General features: G+C 42.1%; 1 protein-coding gene and 1 non-coding gene across 10 annotated transcripts in view; both read left to right on the forward strand.

Annotated features, from left to right (window-relative positions):
- Window positions 1–3,131: 3,131 nt before the first annotated feature.
- CCAR1 (cell division cycle and apoptosis regulator 1) overlaps window positions 3,132–18,915 on the forward strand; it is a 28,455-nt gene continuing 12,671 nt past the window's right edge. For 2 of the 9 annotated variants that reach the window (XM_066324360.1, XM_066324364.1), the window contains exons 1-13: window positions 3,132–3,176; window positions 4,033–4,151; window positions 10,539–10,789; window positions 11,280–11,324; window positions 11,936–11,968; window positions 12,946–13,139; window positions 13,660–13,774; window positions 13,855–14,044; window positions 15,137–15,269; window positions 15,505–15,666; window positions 16,088–16,313; window positions 17,209–17,322; window positions 18,143–18,309. In XM_066324360.1, the coding sequence (XP_066180457.1) occupies window positions 4,079–4,151; window positions 10,539–10,789; window positions 11,280–11,324; window positions 11,936–11,968; window positions 12,946–13,139; window positions 13,660–13,774; window positions 13,855–14,044; window positions 15,137–15,269; window positions 15,505–15,666; window positions 16,088–16,313; window positions 17,209–17,322; window positions 18,143–18,309 (1,703 nt within the window). In that variant the 5' untranslated portion in view covers window positions 3,132–3,176; window positions 4,033–4,078. The remainder of the gene's footprint in view (window positions 3,177–4,032; window positions 4,152–10,538; window positions 10,790–11,279; window positions 11,325–11,935; window positions 11,969–12,945; window positions 13,140–13,659; window positions 13,775–13,854; window positions 14,045–15,136; window positions 15,270–15,504; window positions 15,667–16,087; window positions 16,314–17,208; window positions 17,323–18,142; window positions 18,310–18,915) is intronic. The other 7 variants (XM_066324365.1, XM_066324368.1, XM_066324361.1 and 4 more) reach the window with 6 other exon arrangements.
- LOC136364602 (small nucleolar RNA SNORD98) lies at window positions 17,928–17,991 on the forward strand. Its single transcript, XR_010744185.1, has one exon. It is a non-coding gene; the product is annotated as a small nucleolar RNA SNORD98 (small nucleolar RNA).

Genomic DNA, 18,915 nt, shown 5'->3' on the forward strand with positions numbered 1-18,915 from the left:
TTGTACAGCAGTATGTAATAAAGTTCAGTTTATTAATTATTAAATTTCAGTACTGACTGTGTCACACACTTGGCAAAGTGTGAAGTACATATGGCTACACTCAAAAAGACTACAAGAGAAATTTTTGGACACCAAAAAATCCATTATAATTTGTTTAGATGCCTACCTGCTGCACCTAATCGTAATTTAAGAATCAAAAAAGCCATTAACTGGACTGTTGCTACCATTTCTGGATATCTAATGTAATAAAGTTCAGTTTATTAATTATTAAATTTCAGTACTGACTGCGTCACACACTTGGCAAAGTGTGAAGTACATAGGGCTACACTCAAAAAGACTACAAGAGAAATTTTTGGACACCAAAAAATCCATTATAATTTGTTTAGATGCCTACCTGCTGCACCTAATCGTAATTTAAGAATCAAAAAAGCCATTAACTGGACTGTTGCTACCATTTCTGGATATCTAGAAAGGTGAAATGTGTTTGATTCTCTCTGAATGATCTTTTCTGGCCTTCTGAAGAGAATAAATAAACAACCCCATTGAGACCTCCAAAAAGCAGGTTCCAGCAGTGACACATTTGGATCTGCAAATTAATTTGGAAATGGAACAGGATGCATGGAAATTTATTTCCAACAAGAATATGGAAAAATAACATCATCATTTTTCATCATCAAAACTGAATGAAATAACCACCTCCCTGTAACTGGCATTTAGCTGGACAGATACGGCATCTTTATTCACTTTTTGTCGAGTAGCTAGCTTCATGTTAGATATGAAACACTGATTTTTGTGTCTTAGAAATGGTACAGATTATCAAAAGTGTGTTCATTAGAAGATCTCTTCCAATTCTTTCCCTGAAATGCATAATACAAATACAATTAAATGTTTAGGGTGTGGGGGTTTTTTCTAACCAAGAATAAGCCTTTTCCACATTTCCTTCTACATTTTTCTCTCATAGCAGATATCCAAGATACCTGAAACTAGTTTCATTCTACCTGATGCAGGAAAATATCACAGTAGTTCAGCTGCTGCTGTACAGGGACAACTGTTTGGTGCTTAATTTTTGTGTAAAGGGCACTCTCTAAAAGCGTTCAGTTATAACGCATTGATTATGGTATGGAATTCTCTATACAGAGTAAATAATGTCTAGAGATGAGTTAGTAGTGAAGCACTCGGCTCTTAGGGATTCCCTAAGCAAAGGGCAGACATCTCAAGTATTCACAATTTGAACTGTAGCTGGTGCTAAGTTCTCTTCTCTGTGTTTTCCAGTCATCTTTGTTAAATGTAGGGATTGTGCAAAAACATTCACGATGTTCTTTGATGATAAAGTCTAAATATTACCATTTCTACCCACAATATCCCTAGCAGATTCTGAATTCCTGTAGTCACCCAGAAAGCTGGAAGCAACAATTTGCCTTATGCATTTCGCCTTCGAATTTCTATCTTTTTCTTAACCTGCCTCATTATTTTAGGGTAATTTGTAGAAATCTTACGCATTTCAAATTTCTGTCCTCTCATCAATTTTAGATTAAACTGTCCAATGCACTTGAAAGATAGTTTGGGGGCCTAGAACTATTTTAAAAAACAAAACTAGAAGCGCACGGTTTTTTTACTGCCTCTTCCATTACAACTGTTTTTCATCACAACAGCGTGGTTTGTCTTGAGCAGACAACACAGAGACCCAAACAATCCAAAAGGAATCATTAGTGTACTAAAAATGGCAGTGGCAAAATCTGCCACGTAATGGTAGCAGCATGCATGTGGAAAGAAGAAAGTACCCAAAATGTTCCTCTTGAGGAAATCAGAAGTGTGGTTCCTGTGAGCTTCTGAGGCTTTGAGAGCCTTTACAGTCTGATATAAAAGACCCTGGGCCAGAAGCCTGTACAACAGAGCTACTTCACAATACTTTGATACTCACTGACAATTACTTTCTACTTTAATACAACTTTGCCATGGTCCTTCTCACATACGGGGTGGGAGAAAGTCCTGCAACATTCTTAACATTTAATCTTATCTCCAAGTTAAAAGGTACAGATTCTGCTTTAGTCAACTCACTGAGCTAGATGGAGTTAGGCCCAGAAGAGATAAAGTTCAAAATGTGTAGACTTAAAAAGTAAGAACTATGTTTCTGAGCGTGAAACATCTAAACCCTCACCTAATTTGAAATATACTTTAAACAGCAAAGACAGATCTGTCTTTATATATTCTTAACTACCAAATGCTGGCAGAAATTTATTTGCACCTGATGATCTTCTGCTTCTTTATCTAGATGCCCTCTTACAATATAATCCAAAATCCACTGCAAGGGAATTTGAAGTCGCTGCTTCTCAGGATTTTATTCCATCACTAACTTCTGTTTTTAATATGACACTTCGAAGTCCTGTTCTCATTTACAAAGTGAGTCTTGCTGGCTTACTTTCAAACGTAGGTAGGAATTCACGTGTCTATTTCATTTCAAAACAAACTAGTGTAAAAAACTATTTATGGGATGGAAAGTTTTTAGTAACAACGCCATGGTCATGGGTTCCATCAATCCCTACATGAATCGGCCACTCACTTAAAAAGCTGGACTCGACGATCCTTTTAAGTCCTTTCCAACTCAGAAAGAAATTACTCTTGCCTAGAACTCCTGAAATAGTTACCACACTGATCCTCGCTGCAATTTCCGTTTCAGAGCATCTTAAGAGCTTTGATCCGTCTCTGGTGCGTCTGCTCTGCCTTCACCTCAGATGACCCCTTTCCCCCCACAGCATGGCCCGAACGTTTGTGCGCGTATAGCCGGCTCTCAGAGGAGCGGGCGAGGGCTGAGGGCTGCCCCTCCTACAGCGATATGGCAGCGTGAGGTACCGTGGGCTGTGTCTGAGCACTGAGGAGCCGCTGGCGGGGCGGCGGGGGGACCGGAGGAGACCCCTGAGAGGGCCCGCACCGCGCCGGTCCCACGGCTCCCAGGGCGGTCCCGCCGCAAGATGGCGGCTCGGCGCTCCCCCCCCGCGCCCGCCTCGCCCAAGATGGCGGCGGGGCCCCTCCCCCGAGCCGCGCGAACCCCGCACGCGGCAGGGCCGGGCGCGCGCCGCCTCGCGCGGTCGCAGCCGTGACGTAGAACCGGGCATCGGCGCATGCGCGGGGCGGGCAGCCGGGGCGGGCGGCGATGGCGGCGGCGCGGTCCCGCGCAGGTACCGCGGGCGCGGCGCGAGGGGCCGGGGGCGCGCGGGCTCCGCGGCTGCCCCGGAGAGGGGCCGGGCCGTGCCAGGGCCCGCGCTGCGAACAGGGGGCGGCGGGAGGAGGAGTAGGAAGGCGAAGGAGGAGGAGGAGGAGGAGAAGGGGGCGGGAAGGCCTCGCTTCCCGCCCGCCCGGCCCGGCGCCGCCGTCGCCTCCCTTTGCCTTTCTTCCGTGCGGCGCTTTCCGCGCGGCGGCGGGGCCCGGGCCCGCGGCCGGGAACGGAGGCCGCCGAGGCGGTAAAGGAGCTCGCGCGGGCCGCGGGCGCAGGGCCGGAGGGAGGCGGCGGGGCCGGTGCGCGGCCGGGCCGTGCTCGCGTGGTGCCCGGCCCCGCGGCTGCCGCCGCCGCTTCCCCGCGGCGCGGAGCGCGGCCACGGAAAACGAATAACGAGTTCTCGCTTCCGCGGAGTCACCTTTCCCTTAATCTTCCTGGAAACGGGAATGCGTTTTTTGCGTTTTGAACGGCGTTTGTCCCCATTGTTAAGAAGTGGGAGATGGAGATTGTGCTTCAGGGAAATAAAACAACTTGCCTTGCAACTTTTTGTGTTTCCCATACGCGACGCGTGTTGCCCACCAGGATTTAGGGATGTAAAACTAATATTTCAAGACTCTTTTTGTTTGGTTTTTTTTTACTTTTTTTTTTTTTTTTTTTACTTTTTTATTCTTTTTTCTTTCTTTCTTTTTTTCTGGTTTTGAGGGTTTGGGATTTTTTGTTTGGCTGGGGTTTGGTTTTTTGGGTGTTTTTTTGGCCCAGAATTAAAATAGCCTGACGGTATTTGTTTCGAAGATTGCAACTGTGCCTTATTTTACTAGGTTGCAGTTACAGAAGATAGACACTCAGGAGATTCTACCTTCTGCCATGGCTCAGTTTGGAGGACAGAAAAATCCCCCTTGGGCTACTCAGTTTACAGCCACTGCGGTGTCTCAGCCAGGTCAGTTTACACTCAATGTTTGAACCCTGACCTCTAGTAGATTTGGAGATTCCGTACTTGGGTATGCACTTCAGAGTGGCACGATCCTAACTTACTTATTTAAAGTCTGTTTATGTGGTTTAAGTTGTGAGTTTTTTCCTACAATAGGGACTTGAAAAGTCGTTGCCTAATACTGTTCGTTGGTTCTGTTTGTTATTTGGTTTTCTTTAAGGCTTTGAGTAGAATTCCAGGTGAATTTGTATTGATTGTTTCAGTCAATAAATAACGTGTCAAGTTATTAATCTCCAAAGATGTGTAAATCAAATTACCTCTTTTTAAATTACATGTTCTTGATTAAATAATATCAGCTCTAGTAAGGCATTACAGATTTTTAAGTGCTTCCCGGGTTTCATTTCCTGGGTAGCCTGAATCAATGTTTACAAATTATTTTATTAATCGATTATACATAATCCACATCGTGGAGAGTTCTCTGAAATTTCAAGTTACTTGGGTGACAAGGAGGGTATTTATTTTTTAATGCTAAATTAGAATGTAAAGGTTCCTATAACCAGAGTATTGCCATAATACTGGTAGAGTTTACTTTGATTTGACTAAGAAGTGTTATGAATTGCAAGCCACTGTTTAAAAACCTAGCTGGCTTATGTTTCCTCTTGGTTTAGAGTACAAAAGGTTTGAGGCAAGAATGTGAGGCTTGATGCATGATGAATTTTGGTGCTTCCATTTCGAGTTTTGGAGTGCCTTTTGCTTTTCTTGAGTACACATAGTTAATGAAATGTTGTAGTTAAGTTGTACAGTGTGAAGAGACTTGAGCAAAGCTGTGGCACTTAGAGGGTTCAGGATGTGTGGTGTCTGCAGTTGCTCTGATTTGATCACATTTGATTTGTTCCGTGTCACACCTCCTTTGTCAATGGCTTTGTGTGTGGCAGCCTAGCAAAGGTTGGGAATGCATGATTTTCTTTGGGGGTGCATGTCTGGGATGAGAATCGTTCTCCTCCTGACTCAGTTTTCTCTCCCAGAGTGAATCCTCTATCTCCATTTTTTCCCATGGGCACCGGGCCAGTCACACGGCGTATCCTCAGGGAGTGACCACCCACCACGTGCTTCACAGCACTTTGTCCCAGTGTGCCTTTTCCTTTTCCTCCATGCCCATTCTGCTCCATTCCCTACCTAAACCATTGCTGTCCCTAAGCAGCTGCCCACAGGCAGTTTTTTGCTTTTTCTCTGAATAGCTCACACTTCCCTTATCCAAATGACACTATCTCCTTCCATAAGAAAATCCTTAAGAACTGGAAAGGGTTGTGAATGTGGGAAAGAGAAACTTTGCTTTTGGTTCCCATATCAGACATGGGGAGATGTTGGAGCAGTCAAAGAATGGGAGCACCTGGGCTGGACTAGTCTTGGTGTGTTGGCTGGTGTGACAACTAATGCATCAAAAATAGCGGTGGAAGGTGGAGGACCAGCTCCATGTCCTGTTTCAGAGGGAAAGCTGCACAAAACCTCCCAAGGGGAGGAGGTGCCAAGTCATCTTAGAGCTTGCTGAGGTAGGACCAGGAGGGGGGCCCTGGAGGAGGGGTGGATGGAGCATACATCAGCCTCTTACCCATTTTCTTATGCTCATGACACTGGCTTCTGAGCCTCCTTAAGTTAAATGAAGGGCAAATGTAACGGGGGTAGGACTGGTCAACATCAGTTGCTGGGAGAGATTGTTCACCTGCTCAATGAGGACAGTATCTGTAGGGATTTATAGCTGTTCATCTGACCCGGCAGCACCTGACTCAAATATGAGAGCCATTAAAGATGTAACATTTCGTTGCACTTTTACCTTCCTTTTGTGCTAGCTCCATGTTCCTTCGTGTTCCTAGTGTCCTCTTCACGTTGTACTATCCTTTCCTATTCCTGCTGCAATACACAGTCACCACATCTGCATTCTCTTTCTTCCCTGTGTGCTCTGTCAAATCCAGTCCCTGGAATTCTTCTGCCTGGCTGCTGTTTTAGTACATACTTGTTCCCCTGCTTTTTTAATTGGCTCTTTTGATTTATAATACAGAGCACAGGAAGAGTCTTTTGGAAGGCAAGCAGTGCTCTTTGGCACTGCTGTGAGCTGAAGAACAGTATTTCTGGTTGAACTTGCCCCTTTCAATCTGAAGTTGTGACCTTCCAGAGAGGCTGTTTTCCTAAGGAAGAGGTGCTGTCAGTGCTCAGGTGTGCTGACCAGCCTCAACTGCTACTCACCTGTGTTGCACCCAAGAAATTGTGCATATTGGCTTACCCTTGTGAATCTCAGTGTTCATAAACTCATTTTACAAACATACTTTCAGAGGGTTGGCCAAAGCTATTATATATATTTATGCGTGCTAGCTGTTTTTATCCAAGTATCAGGTTCCTTCTCCAAAGTTTTGAGGTGCTTGGGTATGAGGAAAGGAGATTTTGATTTTTGTAACACAAGCAACATAATGTATAGTTTTTTTCAAGCTGTCAGAAGAAGTGAGTGATAACTTGATAATTGCAAAAAAGGTAATATCAGCGTTGGGGGTTTGTGTTTCTCGTTGTTTTGGTTTAGGGATTTTTTTGGTGGATTTTTTAATTGCTGATGTGGATGCTGTCTTGACCATCCCTGGTGAAGAAGCAACTAAATGAGTTAAAGCTCTTAATTATTAAGGTGTGACATGCTAGTTGTAGACTGACATGCTGTGTAATGAAGGGTTCTGTGATCCTTTTAGGAGGGCTTATTAATTAATCTCTGTAGTATTAGAAGAGAGATGGGCAATTCCAGGTGCCAGCAAAAATGGATGTGTGAAGAGAAACTCCTACATGTAACACAGGGAATTTTTGTCTACTTGTCATCTCATGCTTTTATGCATCACAAGACTAAAACCAGAATAATGCCCCTGCCATGCTGGTTAAGCATTGTTAAAGCATAAATTGAATCATGCCTACTACAGAAAATTACTTTCAACTTGCATAATGATGTGCGGACTCCTGAAACGCCTGCAAAGGAGAATTCCCTCTTCTCACCTCTTCGGTTTGTGTCACAGTGCTTGCCCTGTGCTGTTTTCAGGGTTGTGATGAACGTCTGGTTTTATGGATCTGTACTGCTGGGGAAGTCCTGGCTCTGCTGTGTTCTGCCTGGTTGGTGGTGTTGTCTTTGCTGTATCAAGACTTAATTGCATTGGCCCGAGGAATGGTGCAGCTGATGTGAGCTGGAGTGCCTGGAGCTCAATGTCTTGTTGCTGGTGGCCCCTGTGAGGTGACTAAAGCAGTGTGTGAGAACAGAGTGAGCATGTGAATCTCAACTCACTAAGCCATAGTAGCTGGTGCAGTTTGCTGGCTTGCTGTAAACAGATGTCCCATGACAAATCCGCTGAGCCTAGTTTCTGGTGTGTGCCTGTTGAAAGGAGTATTTTTGGAGTAGGCTGTGTGGTGTTTGTGTTGCAAGTGTGTGAAGCTTAAAGAAACTTGAAAGCCCAAGGACCCAAACTCATAATTTTTGACAGCTGTGAGAAGTGTCCCACGCCCTGCACAGGGTACTCCTTTTTTCTAATTGCAACGAACCTATGTCACTTAGCAAGGAGACACATGTAGCTATGTATTTTGAAGATGTTTCCCTAACTTCTAGAGATCTTTAGAGTTTAGGAGTAGGAAGAGGGACTACTAAATCGTGTCCTTGTGTTATTGCAACAGAAATGTCTATTACCTAACCCAGAGCTGCAGCCTAGGACCTCAGTTTCTGCCTTAGCCCTTTCAGCTGGCAGTGCCATGCAGTATTGGTGCCAGTGGGAGTTGTTTGCACTGCATTTGAAGGAAGGCATCTCCATCACTGTATTTAGTGAGATCATTACAAATCCTAAGAAGCTATTGTTTGCCACTGCAGATGCTTGTTGCCAGTAATAATAATATGGCAGTCAGATGTCAATTCCAGACTAGGTCTGATTCATTCTCTATCTCTTGTTTTTCTGTGTGATTTTTCCTTTTTGTTCTTGTTCTTTTCTTTTTCTTTTTAACTAGTAACACAAACTCAGTTGCCTAATGCATTGGAGCCTGTTTAACCAAGATGGGTGCACAGATCAAAGTTAGTCAGATGAAAGTCCTGTAATATTTCGAGGCAAATCAGTGGGAACAAGATACAGCTTTGAAAGACTTATTACTACGGATGTTATCCTTGGAGAGGATCTTGGCTGTCTTTTGTCTTTGCTGTTTCTTAGTAAATTGATCTGCAGTGTTATAGACAGTAGATAACCAGTTAATATTAAAAGCTCAGAAAGTGACAGTAGAGATGGGGAAAAAAAAAATTTTCCGTAGTTGACAAAATGAGATAAGTGTCTTAGGATGGGCTGGGAATTGCTTGAGATAATTCTGGGTTATGCTGAAATGGAAATTGTCATAGTGTAACTGAAGAGCTGAGTAATCCCAAGATCAGGTTTGGGGAGTAACCATTTTTGTGGGTACCATTGGTACAAAAAGTAGGTGAAAATTTGTGAAATTTGCTTTTGCTAATGCTTCCCAACTTCATCCCCCTATGTTGGCACAACATTAGGATAGAACTTCAGGCTGAATGACAATAGCTGGCATAGTCACAGATGTTCAAAATAACAGCATGGAGCAAATTTCTGCACTAATGGGGATTTCTGCTCATGTGGAAGTGGCATGTGGAAGTAAGAGGAGAAAGATGAATGCACTGGTTATTTGCCTTGACTGAGCCAGCAAAGTATTGCAGCCAAGAAAAATTAGAGTTGTCCCAGGATGAAGCAGCAAAGCTTTTGCATTATATTTAAAGGTCTCTTTAAGGTACGTTATGTGAGGCATCGGTGAGAATCTAGTTGAGGGTTTCCTTCTGGATGGTCCAAACTGCACATTCAAATTGAAGCTGATGATCAAGCAGGAGGCAAGAGCATTAAGACAGTGGAGGGTCTGTCATGAGAGAAGCCTCAAATTTTGTTTGCTGGCTTCTAAAGAAATGCAAATTTTGGAATTTTCTAGGGGGAAGTTAATTAAATGCTGTACACCGCAGAATGCTTGATTTCACTTTTAAAATACTGTTACTTCCTGGAATGCTTATTTGACAATATTTGATACAGATCATAGTGATAGCAATTATTTTCAGTGCTGTTTATGTATTTCTTTCCTGTTTCATTCCAAAATTATAAGATGATCAGTGCCATCAACGGACTCTGCTCTGCTGGTAAGGGCAGTGTGGTAGGAAGGATTACATTATTCAGGACCCGTTGAGCAGGCTGCAGCATTATGGTAACAATCAGCAACTAACTACAGGCAGTGTTTTACTGCATGCCTGGATCAGGAATGTAGAGCACAAACTCTGTAGGAATACTGTAAATCTGTTCCTCATTCTGTTGTGTGTCTTCGATGGCTTTGGAAGAGAGAGCAACTGTGTTAATCTTGAATGTTGTTCAGTTCTGAAGATGACTGGCTGATGTGTTTTTTGCTGGCAGTGTTTTCCTGCCGAATTTCTCTCTGGTTTTATTTAAATATGCAAACTGGACTGATAGTTTAATGAAGTGATATTTGATCATGCAGATGCCGATAACTTTTTGAAAAAGTGCTGCCATAGAGGGAGCCAGTTTCCAGATACATTTGCAGTTTTTTTCTGAGATATGCATTTTGCAGGGCTCTTTGTCACCCAAAAGATCCATCTGTAAGTCTTGAGCATACCTTGTTCAGAAGCATAGCCTGTGCATAGTCGTGCCTCATGATTTGCTTATGTTCTGTGGTGAGTTAAAAGCTGGCATGACAATAAAATAAGCTAATCTTTCCTTCTAGGCAGTTTGAGTCTGGGCAGCACAAACCCTTCCTGTTAAGAGCTGGAGAGAGCTTGAGTCCCCTTATACATTGGGGACTGATTAAACTCTCTGTTTTAACAAGGCTGTTCCTTCTCCACCAGCCCCCACTTCAAATGGGACAAAGAGAGCACTGAGTGAAGCAAAAACTTGCGAGATTTCAGAGGACATGTTCCATAAGCCTCTGTTTCATAGATGCTGTTATAGTAAATCTTTTTCTTGCCCTCAGATAGAATGAAATATATTAATTTGCAGAGCAGAGCAGCAGTCTTTATTTGGCTCATCCAGAACCTGAAATATCTTCAAGAAAGTACGTGGGGTAGGGGGCGGGTGCAGGTGGGGATGACAGCTACAGAACTGTAAAATCATGAGCATCTCCAGAGAAGGAACTGTAATGATCTCTGTTCCTCTGCTGTGGTTTACTATTGGTTAGATGAATTTAGAAGAGAAATCTAGTGGGATGTGATCCTTTATCTTGAATTTTGGAACTTTATTCATCTCCTTGGCGAGCTTGAAAAGCACTGCACTCTGCAACCTGTGCGAGGCGGGCTGTCCGAGGTGCTGTGAGCGCTCACCGGCCGTGTTCCCCCCACAGCTGCCCTGGGCGTGCAGCAGCCCTCGCTGCTGGGAGCCTCCCCGACCATCTACACGCAGCAGACGGCGCTGGCAGCCGCGGGGCTGACCACACAGACCCCCACCAACTACCAGCTGACGCAGACCGCCGCGCTCCAGCAGCAGGCGGCAGCCGCGGCCGCGGCCCTGCAGCAGGTAAAGCACACACAGTGGCCGGCGCTCCCCGAACTTCGTAAAGCTAAAGGACCCAGGAGGAAAGGAGAATGGAAAATGGTGAACATCGCAGTGTGAACCTGTCTTATCAATGGGGGGGCGGGGGGTTCGGGTTTATAGCTGGCAGTAGTGGAATTAGTCTGCGAAGGTGGGATCTCGGGCTGTGGAGGAGCTTTTTAGCTGTGGAAAGCCCTTTGGGAGAATGAGTTTTAATGCATCTAAACTGAGAATCTCAAGTATCTCCCATCACGATACATATCCTTTATGGAATTTTGCATGATTTTATAATGTGCCTTAAATACTGTCTAAGTGTCAGGCTTAACAAAAATTGCTGACTTTAGCTGGAAAGGGAACATCAGGGCCCAGTCTAAAGGCTCAGAATATTTGTTGTGAAAATAATACGTGTTTATATTACTGGTTATTTTTTAATTAAGATTGTTAAATGTTAAATATTTTTTATCTGGAACTTGCTAAGCAGATAACTTATATTTGATATTATTGTGGCAATAATTCTCCTGTTTATGAGATGTTTTGCTTTTATCTGTTTCAGCAATATTCACAACCTCAGCAGACTCTCTATAGTGTACAGCAACAGGTTTGTCTGATTCTTACTGTGTACATCACAAATAACTTAAAAATAATGTCAGTTGTGTGTCTTGTAGGATTTGTCTCCAAAATCATTCTCATATGGGAAGTTGTTAAAGAAACCTAAGTAATATTTTGTGTAGCGAAAGAGAGCTTGAAGTTCATAAACTTGGAAAAATGCATGCAGAATGGAAACCTGCCTACCTTCATGCAAAAACAAATTTTAAAAATACATATTGTTCTATGTGTAAAGGATTCTTTGCTGAACTTTGCTCCAAACAGGGCCGTGTATTTTAACTGCTGGAAAGATGCTGTCCAAAAACAATCCGTTTCGGATTTTTATGATGATCTTCAAACTTAACAGGATTTTTGAAAAAGAATAGAAGTACAAGGGAATAACATGCCTAAGCTGTTTCTCCTTTCAGAATAAACCTGGGTTATACAATCTTAAAATTAACCTCACAAGCAGAGTCTTACAGATATTCAGACTGCTGAAGTGACCAAACCCTAAAGGACTATTAACTATTCAGATTAAGCAAAAACTCTTACTTGTAAAGAGGAGGTAGAATTGTACAATTTCCTTAAGCATATAAAATTAATTATAACTTTATTTATTTTAAGTTGCAGCAACCTCAGCAGACCCTTTTAACTCAGGTTAGTTTGGTTTTATTGTTTGGTCTTCATCCCCAAACACAGATAATGTAAGAGTACAAATTTGTGACATCTTGGTATTTTAATCTGTAAAATTAACTAATATGAATGGACATTTTATTGGTACAGGTTTATTTTATCCAGATGTTAAAATATGCATAGCCTTGGTTTCAAAAATTAATAGCAACCACTTTTCCTTAATCTTGAAGGGAACATGTGTGTTGATTATATTTTAATTTTTTTGTTGTTTGAACTTCAAGTGTCCAGTTATTTTGCATTAAATAACAAATGGGGAAAATCTTTCTCTTCTTTGTTCAGGAATTTAACTTCCTGTATTGACAGTATGTGTATAAAGAGGTTTAAAAAGAATCTCCCTGAGCTGGATGGGTTTAAAACATGCAGCCATTTAAAGCACTGCAAATTCCTCTAGTTCCATTTTCACTTGAACTTTTAAACAGGCTTTAAAAAGGTAAAGATGTTTGACTTGATTTCATTATATTACTGTGTTCTGCTTTTGTAAGAAGGCAAGTAACTGTTGAGTTAGGGATGGGTTTATGTTGGCCTCAGCCTTTCCTGACTTCTAACACCACAGGTGGGATATAAATGCAGAATGACCTCTTAAGCATTTATTCCTAGTAAAGTTGGGAATTTATCTCCACTTCAGGCCCACTGTATGGGTTACCTGTAGACAATAATGAAGTCTTCACGGTTTTGTCTGGACAAGGTGCATTGTGGGGGGAAGCTGACTCTTGTAAAAAAGGAGGATAAACAAAGCCAGTCTTCATTCAAAGTAAGAAACACGTTATCTTCAGAGAAACCCAGCAACGTGACAAAAAATACAAAAAGCTTCCACCATCTGGAAATGTCTGTTCTAGGTGCTACAGTCATTTTCAACTGTTGTCTCCATGGCTAAAGGGCCTGTTCCGTGTCAGTCTGCCAGCTGCTTACAAGATTGAGAGTTGGCTTTGTTTTGCTTGCAGCCTGCAGTTGCGCTCCCGACCAGCCTCAGCCTGTCCACGCCCCAGCCGGCAGCACAGATCACTGTCTCCTACCCAGCTCCCCGCTCCAGCCAGCAGCAAACCCAGCCACAAAAGCAGCGTGTCTTCACTGGGGTGGTGACTAAGCTACATGATACATTTGGCTTTGTGGATGAAGATGTCTTCTTTCAGCTTAGGTAACTCACCTGCAGATGTACTCCGTGATACTCTCAGTAATCAATGGTTTAGATGATTGCATGCTAATTGTGTGACTCCACTGACAGGGCCTGCAATAGTGTGTTGTTTTCTTTCAACAGTGAAAGTCAGAGAGGTTGATAGATGCTAAGACTGAAGAATTTCACGTGAATTTTTGAATATTTTTAATACAAAGCCTAAAACTGGGAGACCCAGAGGTTATTATCTCCTTGTAATAGGAAATTCCAGAATTTGTGGGTGATTAAAAGGGTAAAACCTGCTTTCTGCATGTCTTAACTTGGTACTTTTAGGGGAACTTTTGCCTTAGGCCAAAGATAGAATTATTCAGTTCCTACACGTACCCTGAACTGAAGCAGGTAGTACTAATGCTGAATTTGGGGGTAGATGCTCTTCCTGTAAGCTTTCTTTAATGAACTTTGCCTACTGTCTCCCATCTTTAAATGTTACATGCAAAAAACCTAGCTAAAAAAGACTCATGTACGTTTTCTGTAATGTTTGCAGTGCTGTCAAAGGAAAGACCCCTCAGGTGGGTGACAGAGTTTTGGTAGAAGCTACTTACAATCCTAATATGCCATTCAAATGGAATGCCCAAAGGATCCAGACCCTCCCGAACCAGGTACGTGGGGTTACGCAGTGTCACTGGCGGTGACTGACTGTGGTTGAAGCTCTCTCCTGACTCATGGTGTTTGCTGTCAGAACCAGAGCCAGGCGCAGCCGCTGCTGAAGACGCCGCCGGCCGTCCTGCAGCCCATCGCTCAGCAGACCTTCGGGGTCCAGGCACAGCCACAGCCGCAGTCCCTGCTGCAGGCACAGATCTCAGCAGCTTCCATCACACCTCTGCTCCAGACACAGCCTCAGCCACTGCTGCAGCAGCCGCAGCAGAAAGGTGCTCCTTCAGTGCACACCTTTTTGGGGGTCACTGGTGCTTAGTGGGTGATGGTTATTTTATTGTTAATCGGAAGGTTGAAGTAATAACTGAAATGGTATGGAGGGCTCTCTATTGAGTTTTCAGATTGAGTATGTCTTCCTGGAGTAGCTGAGAAATCGCCTGGTTAGTGAAATCCCCGTGGACTCCTGTTCATGTTAAGATTTTGTAATCCGAAAGCAAATTCAATGTAATTTTTGTTCTTTACTGACAAGTTGGGACGTTAAAAGTTTTAATAGCAGTCCAGTCCTTCAGCATCTTCTGCACTGTTCTGCAAAATCAGGTTTCACAGTTGTATTGTTAAAGCTAGTATTTCTTTGCTTATTCATTTCAGTTAGCCAGGTTGGCATCTGAGAGAAGAAATGCTGCCAAACATGGCAAATCTAATGCAAAGATTGTGAAGTCTCTTGAACTTTGCATGGCTGAGGAATCAGTGATAATATTAGGACTGGTCTTATCACAGTAAAAGCAAGGGTAGGAGCACTGAAGCAGAATTGTCTCATGTAAATGCTTACTACCAGCTAATTAGTCATAGTTGTTCATTGGTTTTTAGTAACATTTGCTCCACCTAGATCAGTTGATTAAATAACTTGAGTCAAAGAAAGTACGTGCTGAGGAATTGATGTAGCAGTATGACTTACTGATTTAGGAATAATTTTTCAGGATGCCAGGTATTTTTATGTATGAATAGCCTTAGAATGGGGATTTCAGTTTTTGTTCAGTTCAGTGAGTAGGTAGTATATCTGTCTTAAATAAAGTTTTCAAAAAGGCTTAGCTGTTTATTCAGATGGGCTCTATGTGCTTAGGGTATGTTAGCTTACATCTCAAGAAGATGCTTTTAAACCCATTTCACTTAACTAGTGCATCAGCTTGCCTCCATAAAGAAAAGCTTAGGTCTCTTGAGGCTCTTTAAGTGGGTGTTAATAGTGGATAAATTTGACTGTGGAGTTAGGTTAGAAAATGTACACAAGTGAAACAGCTGTAAGCAGCAGTGTTAGACAAGTGTAGATCCTTGCCCCCTGTACTGTATCAATGCTGTACATTTTGTTTCAGGTGGTTTGTTGCAGCCCCCAGTCCGTCTGGTTTCACAGCCACAACCAGCTCGAAGACTAGACCCACCATCCAGATTTTCTGGGAGGAATGACCGAGGAGGAGACCCTATGCCAAACAGAAAGGATGACAGGAGGTATGTAGACCATAAAGACCTGTCCTCACCCAAGAGCTGAGCTGCTTGCTCCGGAGTGAGTCAGCAAGACCCAGAAGTAGTGTTATCCTTATGAATTAGGAAAGAGTTCTTATCTACCTGAAAGTAAAGAGTTGTGTAATCAGCTTCTCTTGTAAAGAGGCTGGCTTCTGTTGTGCTAGAAGTCATTTTGTGTTACCTGCCTGCAATAACATTTGTATTCTGTGTATTCTTTAAGTCGTGAAAGAGAACGAGAGAGACGCAGGTCCCGGGAAAGATCTCCGCAGAGGAAACGCTCACGAGAGAGATCGCCCAGACGGGAGAGGGAGAGGTCACCGCGGAGACCCCGGCGGGTCGTTCCTCGTTACACCGTTCAGTTCTCCAAGTTTTCATTGGACTGGTATGTTTATAGTGCCAGATGTTTGCCTACAGTTCACTTAATCATGGGCACGGCTTACCCTGAGCCGTGTCAGCCCACATGTAAGTGGGTGTTGAATGATGATCCTGACTTTAAAGAAGGGTCAAATATGTAATGGTTAAAAACCTTGTATGATGAACTTTTTGGAAGTTCTGCGTTACTTTGGAATGCTACTGCAAAATAGCTTTATAGCATTGTTTAATGAATATTCCCTAACATACAGACACATGAATTGAAAGAGTGTTTAATAGTTACTTGTTTTTAAACTTCATCCATGACATTCAAAGGTAGTATTCTTGAGATTTTATATATACAGCATCAAATACGCAATGGTTGTATTGCCAGTTAATATACCTCTTTAAGATGTACTTTGTTAATAGTTCTTTAATGTTGTGTCTTTCAGCCGTAGCTGTGATATGATGGAGCTGAGGAGGCGTTACCAGAACTTGTATATCCCGAGCGATTTCTTTGATGCTCAGTTTACATGGGTGGATGCTTTTCCTATGTCTAGACCATTTCAGCTGGGAAACTACTGTAATTTCTATGTAATGCATAGAGAAGTAGATCCTATAGATAAGAACGCTGCTGTCCTTGATCCACCTGATGCTGATCATCTCTACAGTGCTAAGGTTTGTATACTTTTCCACTGATACCACTATTCATTAGAATTTTTCAGTAGGGTGCAAAAGGGAGTTAAACTGAACTGAAAATATTCTGCAGTCATTTGAGCAAAATAAGTTTTAAACTTTCCAGGAGAAAGCTGGGATGTAGAGCTTAAAGAATCGCAACTGAAATTCAGTTTGTTTTTCTATTACTAGAGCTAAGCTAAATCTTATATTTACAGAGGGCTGTTCCATTCTCTCACCCAGTTGCGGTGATGTAATTATAGGAAAGAAAGCTAGCTCCTGCAAGGTCTCAAGGAAACTATTTCTTAGGCAATTAAATTTGAGTAGTTAATGGAGTCCTTTTTATTTCTTAAAGGATACTTTCTGTGCAGGGTGTGTTATTCTGTTTAGTGGTATTTTCTTTTATTCTTTCCTATTCATCTCAATATTTATTGTTTTGTTTGAAGTAGATTAAGATCTATCTTTGACATGTAATGCTTTTAACACAGATTGCCCTAAAAATCTCAGGCCTGTTTTAATGACAGACTTCAAAGGGAACAGGTTTTAAGAAAATGTTTTGATAAGGGGGTGTTTTATACATGATTACAGCCCTTGATGCAGCATATTTTGACATTCAGATAAAGATAGACTTAACTTACCTGCTTTCTGTGTACAAAAGCCTTTGCTCAAGTATCAGATATCCTGGTTTTTTAGTCTGTTCATGCTGAGCAAGAGCTGCCTTTTAGAAGGCTGAGCTTCAAAACAGCCAGTAACTGAGACAGAGCATCCCGTTTTGTCATACTTCTGTTTAGGGTGTAGGGCAGCCTTGTGAAGTTTTGGTATGTGTGTTTGCAAGTTGTGGTCGTTGTTTATCAGTCATAGTGAGACCTTCACCAGACTGCTCTGACTTGCACCACAGGTGATGTTGATGGCTAGTCCTAGCATGGAAGATCTCTACCACAAGTCATGTGCTTTGGCTGAGGACCCCCAAGAACTTCGTGATGGATTTCAGCATCCTGCTAGACTTGTAAAGGTAAATATGCTTCAATGCCAGACACTTTTGGCAATAAAGGTTGGTTATAGAGCTTTACCATTTTTGACAATAAAAGAGGAGCCTGTAGTCAGCTGAATGATAACTTCATTTTTCCTCTGGAGAGACCTAGTTTATATGTCAGTTCTTTTCCTCTTTATAGGAGCTTCACATTTACTGCTTTGTTCAACTTAGCTAAACTCAAACAATTAACCTTTTTAGCTGCTCTTTACAACCTCGTACTTGTTTTGTACGGGGCACAGCTGTGAAGAGAATACACATAAAGCAACAGTTTAGCAGCAATTTTTAAGTGAACCTTAACCATTGAACTGAACAAGCTGTAAGTGCTGTGGTGTTTCAGGACAACAGACTTGTTTTAAATTCTAACTTACGGCAAATGGGGAACACTTTCATGTATAGGTATGGTGCTCTTGAGGGTCTCATCTTTCATAGCTTTTCTTCATTTCTAAGCAGGCACATCTGTAAATGTGTATCAGAGTTAAGACACCGTTTAAGTGTCTTGTCTTTTGGGTTAGAAAGCTTTTAATTGCAAAGGAACATGCCTATACCAATAAACAAACTTGATGGAAAATCTTGAAAGCAAGAATGAGTGATGATGTTTTAAACCTATTCCATTGCTGAAATAATCTGTGGAAAAAAATAACTGAACTCTTTCTTGACTGATTTCCATTTTCAGACTTCAAAATAATTTGATGGTTTACTCAAGGATTTCAGTGTGTGTGCTATGAAATATTCTTTGCACTTTGGGAAAATGACTTTTTACCCCTAGCAGGGGAACATTCAGAAGACTCTTTTTGTCTAGTTTTTAGTGGGTATGAAAGGCAAAGATGAAGCTATGGCTATTGGAGGACACTGGTCCCCATCACTGGATGGACCTGATCCAGAAAAGGACCCTTCGGTGCTGATAAAGACGGCAATTCGTTGTTGCAAGGCTCTTACAGGGATTGACTTAAGTGTGTGCACGCAATGGTAAGTACTGTGCTGCAAAGCCAAGTGCACTGTAGAAACAAGTACTTGTCTGTTGCCAGGACTTTTTTAAAGAAAAAAAAAAAAAAAAAAGCTGGAAAACCCCTTTTTTCTTTGTCAACTGCTCTTGGTAGTTCAGGTAATCTACTCAAAGGATGTTCTGTTTGGTAATCAGCTTGATTGGTGCCAACTGTGCTGAATACTGCATGAAGAACTAATTAAAAATTGTGGGTTTATTTTTACATGTTATACTGTAATTTTTTTAATGAATGCGCGTTGAAAATATTTTTCATTTTGTGCATAGCTGGAGAGGATCGTCAAGAGAACTTCATTTCATTGTTCTTTTGTTATAAATAAATAGCCGTTTGTTATACAGCCATATTTTCTCTTGATGAGTTTCTGTCCTATGTTAACACTCAATTTAGTTGTACTAGTACCAGGAAAGCCTATTGTATGCTAAATTTGAAGTTCTTCAACAACTTCTATTTGCACATAAAACCTACTTGGGCTAAACAACAAGTTGTGTGAAAAGCATTTTTGTTGGTTTTCCTCCTTTTCAGTTGCGATACTTTTCTACAAGTGTGCCAAAAGAGAAAATATGGCTTCCAT

The sequence above is a fragment of the Sylvia atricapilla genome, chromosome 8, assembly GCF_009819655.1.
Source record: "Sylvia atricapilla isolate bSylAtr1 chromosome 8, bSylAtr1.pri, whole genome shotgun sequence".
NCBI classification, from domain to species: Eukaryota; Metazoa; Chordata; class Aves; order Passeriformes; family Sylviidae; genus Sylvia; species Sylvia atricapilla.